The sequence below is a fragment of the Pleurodeles waltl genome, chromosome 2_2 (assembly GCF_031143425.1).
Source record: "Pleurodeles waltl isolate 20211129_DDA chromosome 2_2, aPleWal1.hap1.20221129, whole genome shotgun sequence".
Lineage (NCBI taxonomy): Eukaryota > Metazoa > Chordata > Amphibia > Caudata > Salamandridae > Pleurodeles > Pleurodeles waltl.
In genome coordinates, this window is record NC_090439.1 from 664,563,560 (window position 1) to 664,576,418 (window position 12,859).

Genomic DNA, 12,859 nt, shown 5'->3' on the forward strand with positions numbered 1-12,859 from the left:
CTGCGTGGTCAGATGTATTCCACTGCCCCTCCCTCTTGCCCTTCATGGTATGTTATGCTGTAACTGTCCTTCCTATCTGTTCAGTATGGCCAGCTTGCTGCTCTTGTCTCTTTTCCTTCTCTTCACTGTTGTTGGAGCAGATATGTTAAAATGAGAAATTTCTAATGATTTGTGTATGAATACTAATGAGAAATATTAATAAAGAAACTAATATTTGAAAATAACGTGTATGGGTAAAATGTGCCCACGGGGAGTGGTCACCATGTGTATTAACAAGATGCTAAATAACTATATATATTAAAGATGTACTATTATGTCATATTTGAATGCATGACCTATGTTTTATGTTAATTCGTGTTCTTAACTTAGCCAAACTAGAGGCCTGGTCTTCGCTAGGCCTTGCTTGCTTTAACGTGGAGACGCGATGAGCTGCCGAGGACTGGAACTGGAGAAAAGGACCTTTTACTGTACAGAGTTCAGAGAGAGCTCTGCCAGATAATTCTGCAAATGTACCAGTGTACAGGAGATGATGAGGACAAATTGATACAATTATGTGTAGTATAGGCTAAACGCACTTTCCCAGGACTTCAACAATGGAAGCACTAACTGAAAGATTGCGAGCAACAATTTTGTTACCTGAAGAGCCGGATGATGTTCTCATCGACAGAAGAACCAATCAAACAAATGGAACTTTTAGCCTGAATAGACGTGTATATGTGGTAAACAAAAACTATAGGTTAGAATCATAACTTCTGATAAGTTTGACCAATTAGCAATTAGTGGGATGGACTAAGAGACCCTAATAAAAAGTCATGACAAGGGAAGGAAATTTAGAGTGGAGAGGCAAGAGTTGATGACGTCAGGAGACGCTGTCCGATGTGCTGATAATTGGGCTTACTCTCTGTGAGCCTGACTTTTTGCTGATGACTGATGACCTGGAGACGAAGACTGACTCGTTGCTGATCTCTCTTGGATAGGTAGCTATGTGACTGACTAATGCGTGCTTTTTCTTCTAGGTACCTACTGCGCTGTTTAAATATTTTTCTTCTTTAGATAGATTTTTTCCAAATTAATGTTTTTGTCTAAATTGTTTTCGCATGAAGTCCCACATGTTGATGTTAATATGTGTTAGGTAGGCGGACAAGGGTGACTTTAACGGTGACAACTGACTGACTAAATTGCATTGCTGAATTATTCCAAAAATTGTTAAAGATTTGCTGACTTATGTTGTGCTTTGATCACTCAAGATTTTTCTTTGGTGAACATTTGTATTGTGATGATTAATAAAGATTGATTAACAATAAAGTCGAATAAAGGTTTTGATTAGAATTGTAACGAATAGGAAATAAAAACAATTAACCTTTCTTGAGAGTTATGGTATTTCTTATTAAATAGGCATTTAACTAATGTTTAATATTGATTATAGTAATATTGATGGTTCATTGGTCTACCGCTTAGCTAGGATACTCCATGTGATCCAAAAGATTAATCGACCTATACGCGTCCCCTTGTAAGTTTACTTACTAAGGACCAGGCGCGCTATCACTGTTGTCCATGCACATGGACCTGGTCCCCTCCAGATTGCATTCAATGGTCTGTTGTGCTGCACCGTTATCCCGCTTGCCCTGTGTGGTGTACTGTGCTGCTGCAACCCTTGATGCTTGCCCTGTATGGTAAGTTAGATGCCCCCATTCCTCCTGCCCTCTGTGATCCAATGAACCATACTTGCCAACATATCGAACTTGGAAAGAGATAGATATTAAAAAAAACAAAAAAAACAGCAGAATTGTTTTTCCACACTGACTTACAATGACAAAGAGGAGTTTTAGTCACAAGGCAGCTGAAATAAAGCCCTTTTAGGCTTAAAAACATTGACAGTCTCTTGCCTGAATCAGGTCTGATGGCATGTCTGGTTGTACAGTCACTGCCTCCTTATTCTGCTCTCAATGGTCTGTTATATTGCCACAGCCTCTCTTGTCTTTCCTGCATGGTTTGTTTGTTGCCCCGCCACGCCCCTTTTTCCTTCCCTCCATGGCTCGTTGTACTGCCACTGCACCTCTCGCCTGCCCAGCTTGGACAACTTGTTGCGTCTGAACCTTCCTTCCTTCCCTCAATTATCTGAGTCCGTGCCCCTGACCTCTGCCGCACCACAACATTCTAATGAACAACTAGATTGCTTACATTCTATCTTTATTACAAAAGTGGGGCACGCCTGACGCCATCTTGATGCATTCAAAACTGTAATACCCAACGTATTTCCTTTACAAATTATTATAAAAATAAGAGGATCTTATTCCCATAGAAATTATGGTTAGTGCTTCGAAAATCTATAATGAGGACCACTCAAATAGCGACAAAACACTTTTAAATTATTTGCTAACTTTATGCACCTTGTGTAATGTAACTGATGTAACTGAGGCCATAAATTTAGCATAGACACAGAGAAGAGATGGAGAACAAATGCCCATCATGAAGCAGCCGATCACTCCAGGAACCCAGACTCAAACTGAAGGATACATAGTAGAAAGAAGATGGCAGTGATCAGTAAAGAACACAGAATTATAGGCTATTGTGAAGTAGCTGATAGGCAGACCAATCTGACAGTAGAACATCTTTCAACCCTAGTTATGCAGTTGAAAAAGAACTCTGGAGGAAGGTAGGGATATGGTGGTGCGTGAGCGGTTCAGGAGAAAAAGAGAAAAGACAGTGCTTGCTTCATACTTAACAAAATTGACTAGGTGAATAAAAGAAGGCGGAGTCTCAGGGTGAAATACTGGGAGAAAATGCAGAATTATCAGAACAATTAGGATTGGAATTGCAGATTGCCCTACTACTTCCCCATTTCTATGGGAATCATTAAGGTTCCACATGTAATGGGCCAGTAGTCCTACGTTATTTCAGCCTTCACTGCAGAAAATTATTCTTCATTGCTCTTCCAGTCCCGGTTACCTCACATATTTTGACTGTTATGCAGAGGCATGTGCATAGTTCATTAAAGGTGAGTTGAGCTTCTGGGTTATTCTACCATTAGAAGATAGGGCACTGTCCTGAGAGAGTGGTGGTGTTGTGGAGCTTCTCCATTTGTTGCTCTCACAGCCACCTCTTAACCCTTGCTGATTCTGACAAATATTTACAATGCACTCATCAAATCTGAAGCCCATTCTTTCCACTAATAAATACTGCTTCTACTTACCTAATCTCATTCTATCACCATGAATTCAATGCAAAAAGAGAAACATAAGTACTTTTGACAGGTGAGAATAAAGCTAATTTCTTCAACTGACCCCACAAATCAAATTTTTGGAGCAAAATGAATCAAACAATAAAATTATCAGATGCATCAAAAACGCTCAAGTATAAATATGTATTGAAGCAAGAAACTGACATGTATGCCCCAGTTTTTAAGGAGTAACATTCGCTTTCAATAAATAACCCGACTGGGAGAACTGTAAATAAGACATCATTTGATCTATAAAGAAAGTGAAAAAACACTTACTCTTAAAACTTTATAGGGTGTAACAATGTTTTTTTCTTTGATGAGGCACACCTAACATTGGGAAACCAAAGAAGTAAGTGAAAGGAAATTCTGTGATAAAAGACATACAAAACAATGATTATGGTTTGACAACTACGATCTGAATAACTTAGAAAAGCTTATGAGCTGTGTAAACATGCTTTTATCATAATTAATGAGTTATTTTAATACATTATGAAAGAAAGCGCTCATATATAATGAATGGATCAAAAAGGCCCTTGTTGCCCATGTGGGTGCCGTATTCAAGTACACAAACCGCAGGAGGGGGTCTTTCTGACAGGTAGAGGTCTTGGCTCAGTATTCTGAAGAATATCATACTTCTACTACAGCCTTAGAACCCACCGTAGCGGGCTCTACCGGCTATTAGAACATTGGAATGTTGGCAGCTCCAATGAAAACAATGGAGTCTCTGGGCTTTTACTGGCCGGTAAAAGCCCGCAGCACCAACATTCCAATCTTCTTTGTTCACAGCAGCAGCTGTGAACAAAGCCTCACGGAGCATGAGGGGATTTTAATCCCCTCTAGTTCCGTGAAGCCTTTGTTTTATGTAGGAGAACATTCTGCCCACTAACGGCAGAATGTTCTAATAGCCTTAGACCCCGCCATAGTGGGCTCTACCAGCTATTAAAGGCCCTCTCCCTTGTTAAAGGCCCTCAGGTTCTATGGCCAAAGTAGAAATGGTAGACACTTCCGTTTAAAAAGCCATATCATATGCACTAGCGCCTCGCTGGCTGCACTCTCAAAGATGGTGACTCACAAGCACTCAAAGAACAGCCTCCCTTGCAGGGATCCCTTTAACAGACTGAAAAGAGCCTTCTTGACTAGGGAACCCCATATCACAAAGGCCACCCCTATAGAGTGGTAGCCCATGTGGACCCATACTGTTCTTGGTACATCCCATGATAGAAACCTATCAAGAAAAGGATCTATTGCCCACTTTGCAACCCTACTGAGAATTCCCCCAGAGATTCAGAGGAAGTATTGGATTCCCCTATATTTTGGTGCCTCATGGCAGACACAAAAATACAGTGCCATTCTGATGAGGCTGAGCCTACCACTACTCCCTCTCCTTCAAAAACGTTTCACACCAAGGGTATTTACAACCGCTGGTCCAAGTAGTGGGCCTGGGCAGACAGAGAGGTGTCCTATGATACAGGCTGTCTATGCAAACCAATGGCTAAGGAGGTACATAATTGTCTCAGAGCTGAGGGCCTCAAGCCCATTCTGGATGGCAAGATGGCCCTAACACCAAAACTGATTGTAGGCTTGCTACCTTCTAAATCAAGTGTGTTAAAGATCGCAAAAAGGGCACTCATCACTGCTCCTGGCACTTCTGTCATGATAAACTCTTGAACTTTGAAGGACACTCACCAAGATCCATGACATAGCGGAGGGTCTAAGCAATCAAACTCTCTCATTCCACTCAAGATCCTTTTGGGTTGAGCTCAATAAGCCATTATCTTCCTAAGGAAGTACAACTGAACTAAATCTGCAAAATGGTGTAGACCCATCCTGGTAAACACAGACCCAAAGTTAGGGGACCTACCCACTTTGTAGGCACGTGCAGTTGCCCTCATGGGCCTTTAGGCGACTTCTTCATCAAAGAGGTGGGTAAATTCACATCCACTTTCACCTCAATAGACATGCCCAGGCTTCCATGAAAAAAGTATTTGCTCACAAGGTTTTCCCCTGGGCTGGTCGAAGCATGGTGCGCATGACAGGTTACTCCTAATGCTCCCTGTTGCAGTGATTATCTCAAAAGAAGCCACCGGCAAGATTAGGGCAGATCTGAAGGCTTCTTGCTATTAAAGAGAGCACAGGAAGCACCTACAAGGGACGTTTAACACAGGACATTATTTCAGTAAGTCTCATCCTTCCCTCACATGCAGAGGTAGAGGGCAGGTTGGCACATTTCATCCCTAAAAGTAGACTGCAAACAAGCAACGGCTTGGTGTTACAGGCAGCGAGTTGGTTTCACACAGAATTTACTGGCTCCCCAATTCAACCCTCTGGATCATGTCTGCTGTCCTTTTCGAAAGCAGACTTGCTATTAACAGACAGAAAAGTGACTAATCTCGAAGCATAAATTGCTATCTCCAGGTCTTATCTCCAGCCATGAGGATTTCTAAGCATTTTTTTCTTGTAAAAAACCTGAAGCAGTTGAAAGAATGGTTTGTATTGCGCTACTTCAAAATGGAGGACATTCACGTCCTTTGGGCATTACACAGCAAGGGTACTGGTTGGTTCGATCCGCACCTTCTAATCATGTCGCAGGTTTTTTCAGTTCCTCTGGAAGCAACACATCTATGAGTTAAGACCCTGCTTTTCTGCCTATCATAAACACCATGGTGGTTCATCAAAGTCTTGAAGCCTGTAATGGAAGGCCTCAGAGCACAGTGCATTCAAATGATCATCTACCTGGACAAAACCTTGTAATGGATTGGGAGTGAGAAGTCTAGTGACCCAGCTTACGAATACGGTTTCTAAGCTAGAAGGCTTAGGATTTGTCATCAATGGGGAGAAATCCCTACTGCACCCCTTGCAGGAGATGGTGCTGGTGGGATTCATGATAGACTCAACGAGAACTACACTCAGCCTTCCTTAAAAAAAAAATAGCTGGTATTCATCAGGAGTGGGAGGCTAACAATGTTCAAACCCAGAACTTTATTTTGTCAGATTGTCAGAACTGAGGGACTGCTGTCCCTTTTAACACAGTCAATCTTCCCATAACCACTCCACTACAGGGCCGTTCAGAGACTCAAGGTCTCCCATTTAAGAAGAGGACTCACATACTCAAAGTGGCACCTCTTTGAGAAGAGGACAAGGAAGAAATCTATTGGTGATTAGCCTTTGAGGCATCAAGAGACAGGCCATCTTCAGATCATACCCAGACAGAAATCAGATGACAGAGGAAAAAGGCAGGGGAGCACAATGTGTGGATTTATATATAGGAGGGAGCTGGTCCAAACAGGACCTCAGCCTCCAAATCAACTGGCTGGAACTTCTGGCAGGATCCTTCACAGACAAGTGCTGGACAACATTTTGGCAGTATGCTACATAACCCACTTGGGGGGACAAAAAAATAAAAAATCCTGGGAGATAGTCAATGATTTCTGCCATTTTTATCTCGACAAACCGGATGGCATTGACAGCAGAATACCTTCCTGAAATGTAGAACACATAAGCTAACTAGTACACCAGACACCTAGAGCATTCAGGTATCTAGAAGTTGGACTCAGCATCTTTCCACAGACTGGACCAGACTTGGTTGCCTTGGCCATCTGTTCAGCCACTATTTCAGTTGGTGCCTGGATCTTGAGCATCAGCAACTCATGTATTCCTACAGGATGGGAGCCAGGACAAGGAATGTCCATTCCCAATGATCACAACAGACACCACCCGAGTCAGGAGACAGAGGGTCAAAGAGGTGATTGTCACCCCGATCTGGAAGTCTCAAGTCTGGTATCCGGTCCTTCTTGAATTTTCTTGGGATTCTCTGACTTGTCTCTGCCACTCTTCTCACATTCTGCAGAGTCCACAGAGTCTTCCCCACCACCTGGCAATGGAAGACAGCTTGTGGTTGATAGAATGGGTGATTACCAAGGATGCTGGAAACTCCAAGGACCATTAGCACAGGCTGTAGAGTTCGCCTGGAAAGCCTGAGTGAAGAATATGGTCAAATGGTATACACTAGCCTGGGAAAGGTGGCTTGGTTCGTATAGGCAACATCACCTTGACACTGTGAGGTCAGAACTGGTCAACATTCTGAATTTATTTTCGCCAGAGCTTTGACAGTTAAGTTACAAAATTAGAGAACCTTCCGAGGACAGTTATCATGCACATCTTGGACAGGTCAAATATGATCCCAAAGACTGAAATTAAGGTTTTAGGAAAAATATTTTCTGTTAATGTAAACTTGAATACAGGGATGAGGATCAGTGACAAGCAACATAGGAAAAGAAGGTCAAAGAGACAGATGAAAGAAGGAGAAGAATTAATATAATTTTAAAAACTTACAAAAGAGAAACAGATGTTGAGATGTACATTTCAGAGAAAGGAAATGGAGAGGAGGGCAACCACATTTAAATATTCCCAAACTTTAGGTGTCACAAAATTCACAGCAGATAAAGTCCTTGTATGGGGTAACAAAAGCTATGATGTTAAACAAGTGTAGAGTCCTCCATAGAAAAGTAGGTTAGAGAGAAGAAAATCATACATATTAGAATCGTTTGAGTTGACTGACCAGGGAAATTACAAGAATAGAACATTGTTTGAAATATACATATTCTGTGTTCCAACACGGATGTATGACTTTAGCACGCATCCATTTACCATGAATGCCTTTACAACACAGATGCCTTTTCTTTTTTAATTTATTTTTTTCTTTATTGGGGGAAACTTCGCCAAACTTGAAATTTTTACTCTTAACACACTTTACCTTTATATACCCCTAAAATTACCCTTACCACCTTATACCCCTACCCACCCCTAAACCCTATAAAAAAAAAAAAAACTCCCTATACCACTATCCACCACATACCTTAAAATTACTCTTACCACCGTATACCCAACCCACCCATAAACCCTAAAATTACCCTTACAGCTCAATACCCCTACCCACTGCTAAGTTCTAATTCCAGTGACAACAATTTTCCCTTGGATCTAAAAAGTGGGAGCAGGTTTTTGACCATTTATTTTCTTCACTACTGTGACAAGCGACAGCAAGCAACATAAAATATTATCAACTGATCCTACTGATGGTGTTGTTAGGTCTGTAATTCAGATCCATATGTTACAACAGAATCCATACAATGACCATTAATAGTAGTCCAAAACCTTTAAGGACATTTAATCCTACAGCATGCATCATATTCAGAAATGTGCTTATACTTGAGAATCTACAATTGTAACTTAGCCAGCAACCACCTGGCGTACAAAGCAAAGAAAATAAATCAATTTTTCAGTAATATTGTCTTTTCATATTATAGTACTTTCTATGACAATATGTAAGAATAATAAATTACTTGTCTTGAAATCAATATAATAGGTAATCACGGATGGAAAATCGTTCTTACTTGGGTAAATGTGACAGAAAACAAGCCAAACCTAAAAACAAGAACATGAGAAAAAGTTTTTTTTTTTAAACGTGTATATGACTTGTATACTAAAATCCTACAAGTAAAAAAATGTGGTAAATATATATTGGTAATTTCACACACAAAATAACTGAAACAGAGATGCAAAATTAGCACAGTATTACGAGTGACCCTCATTACAGGGAGTGCAGAATTATTAGGCAAGTTGTATTTTTGAGGATTAATTTTATTATTGAACAACAACCATGTTCTCAATGAACCCAAAAAACTCATTAATATCAAAGCTGAATATTTTTGGAAGTAGTTTTTAGTTTTAGCTATGTTAGGGGGATATCTGTGTGTGCAGGTGACTATTACTGTGCATAATTATTAGGCAACTTAACAAAAAAAATATATATACCCATTTCAATTATTTATTATTACCAGTGAAACCAATATAACATCTCAACATTCACAAATATACATTTCTGACATTCAAAAACAAAACAAAAACAAATCAGTGACCAATATAGCCACCTTTCTTTGCAAGGACACTCAAAAGCCTGCCATCCATGGATTCTGTCAGTGTTTTGATCTGTTCACCATCAACATTGCGTGCAGCAGCAACCACAGCCTCCCAGACACTGTTCAGAGAGGTGTACTGTTTTCCCTCCTTGTAAATCTCACATTTGATGATGGACCACAGGTTCTCAATGGGGTTCAGATCAGGTGAACAAGGAGGCCATGTCATTAGATTTCCTTCTTTTATACCCTTTCTTGCCAGCCACGCTGTGGAGTACTTGGACGCGTGTGATGGAGCATTGTCCTGCATGAAAATCATGTTTTTCTTGAAGGATGCAGACTTCTTCCTGTACCACTGCTTGAAGAAGGTGTCTTCCAGGAACTGGCAGTAGGACTGGGAGTTGAGCTTGACTCCATCCTCAACCCGAAAAGGCCCCACAAGCTCATCTTTGATGATACCAGCCCAAACCAGTACTCCACCTCCACCTTGCTGGCGTCTGAGTCGGACTGGAGCTCTCTGCCCTTTACCAATCCAGCCACGGGCCCATCCATCTGGCCCATCAAGACTCACTCTCATTTCATCAGTCCATAAAACCTTAGAAAAATCAGTCTTGAGATATTTCTTGGCCCAGTCTTGACGTTTCAGCTTGTGTGTCTTGTTCAGTGGTGGTCGTCTTTCAGCCTTTCTTACCTTGGCCATGTCTCTGAGTATTGCACACCTTGTGCTTTTGGGCACTCCAGTGATGTTGCAGCTCTGAAATATGGCCAAACTGGTGGCAAGTGGCATCGTGGCAGCTGCACGCTTGACTTTTCTCAGTTCATGGGCAGTTATTTTGCGCCTTGGTTTTTCCACACGCTTCTTGCGACCCTGTTGACTATTTTGAATGAAACGCTTGATTGTTCGATGATCACGCTTCAGAAGCTTTGCAATTTTATGAGTGCTGCATCCCTCTGCAAGATATCTCACTATTTTTGACTTTTCTGAGCCTGTCAAGTCCTTCTTTTGACCCATTTTGCCAAAGGAAAGGAAGTTGCCTAATAATTATGCACACCTGATATAGGGTGTTGATGTCATTAGACCACACCCCTTCTCATTACAGAGATGCACATCACCTAATATGCTTAATTGGTAGTAGGCTTTCGAGCCTATACAGCTTGGAGTAAGACAACATGCATAGAGAGGATGATGTGGTCAAAATACTCATTTGCTTAAAGTTCTGCACTCCCTGTAGAATGGAGAACGATATAGGTAGCCAGTGCTTTTGCACAGATTTCTGTATGACATTCTGGAATTCTGATCCAGTTTCTGTGGTTTCATTCCTCCTGTTTTGACCTGCTAAATTCGGCACCCTAAGTGCCGGCGATAACCTCACATGCAAAATTACAGTAATAATCATAATACCAAGTTGATCTGAAACTCGTGTTTCCATCCTAAACAGTATAAAGAAGCCACTCTGAACAAGAGCTTGAGATAATTGGTTAGAAGGACAAACAGGGACAACACTGCCTTTCAGTACACAGTTGCATTTGACTGAATCGGTTTTGAGTTACACAATGAAAAAAACGTTGAATACTAGCGTGCCCTTAGGAAATAAAAAGCACGAGATAGAAGGATATATCAATTTTAAAACGTACTGCGTACTTCACTGAGATCTATATTGCAGATATGTATTGCAGTACTGCGTTGTGAGGTGGTGATCCCTCTTGTGGTAAGACAGTCCGTAAGCAGGCATGCGACTGCTCCTCATAGTGGCTGCGCAGTATCGGAGCAGTGAAGAAGGATGCTCGGCAGGTTCTTGCATGTTCTTCCTGGACACCTGGACACTGTTCACGATGCAGACTGGGTGAGTGGGAGCCCCTCAATGGCTTACATCGCCTTTCCCAACATGGGGCAGTGCCCACACCGATTTCTACTCTTCAGTGCATAAAATCTGGAATCAAGTGAAGCTTCCTGTACCTCTCCATATAATTTCGCCCAAGAGATTGAGCCCCTTCGAAGGAACTAGTGCAACTTGCAAATTACCAAACCTTCAGTTTCTGCAGTCGACACTATGGTGTGTGCGCATTTAAGAACGCGAGTCCTAGGTCTATTTTCCTCTTAAATCAATGTTTCTTTTGATTTTCCACCCACATGTTTTATCTACACAATAAACAGTGCACAGACCATCTGTGAGGAGCTTGCCACTGGCTCACATACGTGTCCAGTCATATATCTTTCTGCTACGTAGTAATCTCAGACACTGCAAAAGCAGCACAGCTGCAGAACAGCTCCGTCTAATTTTAATGAAAATATGGAGATGACGTTTTTTGCATGACACACGAGAGTGCTCGTCTTTTTTTTGTAAATTACACAAAAGTAAAATAAATAGTAATATGAAAAACATACTGTGTAAAGGGGTTGCGAGGTTGTTTGTCTTCCTTCACATCTATTGTTACACAGTCCCTCAAAGCGATCTGAAACAAAGAGAAGTACATGTTATTACCACTCCGATTGCTTTATTCAGATATGCATGCATAAGCTATATCGGCGTTATACAGGACTCAAATACAGTTTAAGCACAGCTGCAAGATGGTGTAACACATTTTAAACGTCTTTATTCGAATACAACAACAGGCTAAAACCACAAGTTATGGCAAAGCCAATAGGTATGGCTTGGTATATGTGTGTGGACTATGATTTGACAGCTGTGTGCACACTTGCAACCAGGCAAATGGACCCGGACATAAACGTAGAAGCTTACTTCCCAGTCAGGACCTAATAAATATGCCCCCATCCTCCAAACAAAGGAGTCACACAAGACATGGAGGAATAACAATCAGTAACTTTGGAGAACTGCAATGGGACACGAACTGTGAAATTAAGTAAACTGCAACAAATTTGAACTAAGAAGGGTGCCTTTTTTTAAGAAAAAGACTTCAACCAGGAAAGCCGATTGCAGAACCGCCCTTCATATCCTCCAAGCTCACCAATCGAGCACGTAAAAAACTGGCCAAACTATCTGGCCTAGCGCCTTAGCGCTTCAACAATGCCAATGCCATGCATTCCATGCAAAAATGCATCGCTGAATCACAAAGAGCACTATGCGCAAGAGTTCACAAGGTGTCTCCATCACAAGGCTCGTCTCCCTTGCAAGGGGGTTCACTCAAGCTGTGCTAGGAATGGGAAGCCTGCTAGTGTCCCAGCCATACATTATTCGAGCCCAGTGTCCAGGATCAGCATGAATGGGGTACAATTCCTCCAAGTTCACATAAAAAGGGGCGCACCCGCCTGGGGTGCCCGCTATTCATGCTGTAGTACGCACTGACAGAAGTGCTGCTGGCGAGCGGGGGACGCTGTAGGAACATAACAAAAGGAGCATCAAATTTGCGGTGGGAAAAATACGATGAAATTGTTATATGCAGACATTTGATTATATGTAACTGAACCCGAAGCCAATCTTTCCCTAATCGTGCACGGGGTCTTTAGCTTGGGGGGAGGGGCGGTGGTCTCAAACAAGTCTAATTTTTCCGCTGACTAGCAGCTTGACAAGATTTGGGATGGAATTTCCTTTGCAGTTGACGGAGGAGTCTGAGTGGTACCTCGGCATCAGGGCGCACCAGGGCATTTCCATTGCACCGACAACTATGGGGTGGAAAGAGATTAGTGGAATGCATTAAGTGCTGGATTAGACTCCTGCTCTCCCAGGCCAGTGCATAGCAATCATGAAGATGCAGGTTGTCTCCAGGC

General features: G+C 41.8%; 1 protein-coding gene across 2 annotated transcripts in view; it reads right to left on the bottom strand.

Moving 5' to 3' along the window:
• The window catches only part of NSMAF (neutral sphingomyelinase activation associated factor), a 665,048-nt gene that overhangs the window by 543,217 nt on the left and 108,972 nt on the right, over positions 1–12,859 (bottom strand). For both annotated transcript variants that reach the window (XM_069220229.1, XM_069220228.1), the window contains exons 4-6: positions 11,519–11,586; positions 8,611–8,641; positions 3,497–3,547 (exon numbers count right to left, since the gene is read on the bottom strand). In XM_069220229.1, coding sequence (XP_069076330.1) covers positions 3,497–3,547; positions 8,611–8,641; positions 11,519–11,586 — 150 coding nt within the window. The remainder of the gene's footprint in view (positions 1–3,496; positions 3,548–8,610; positions 8,642–11,518; positions 11,587–12,859) is intronic.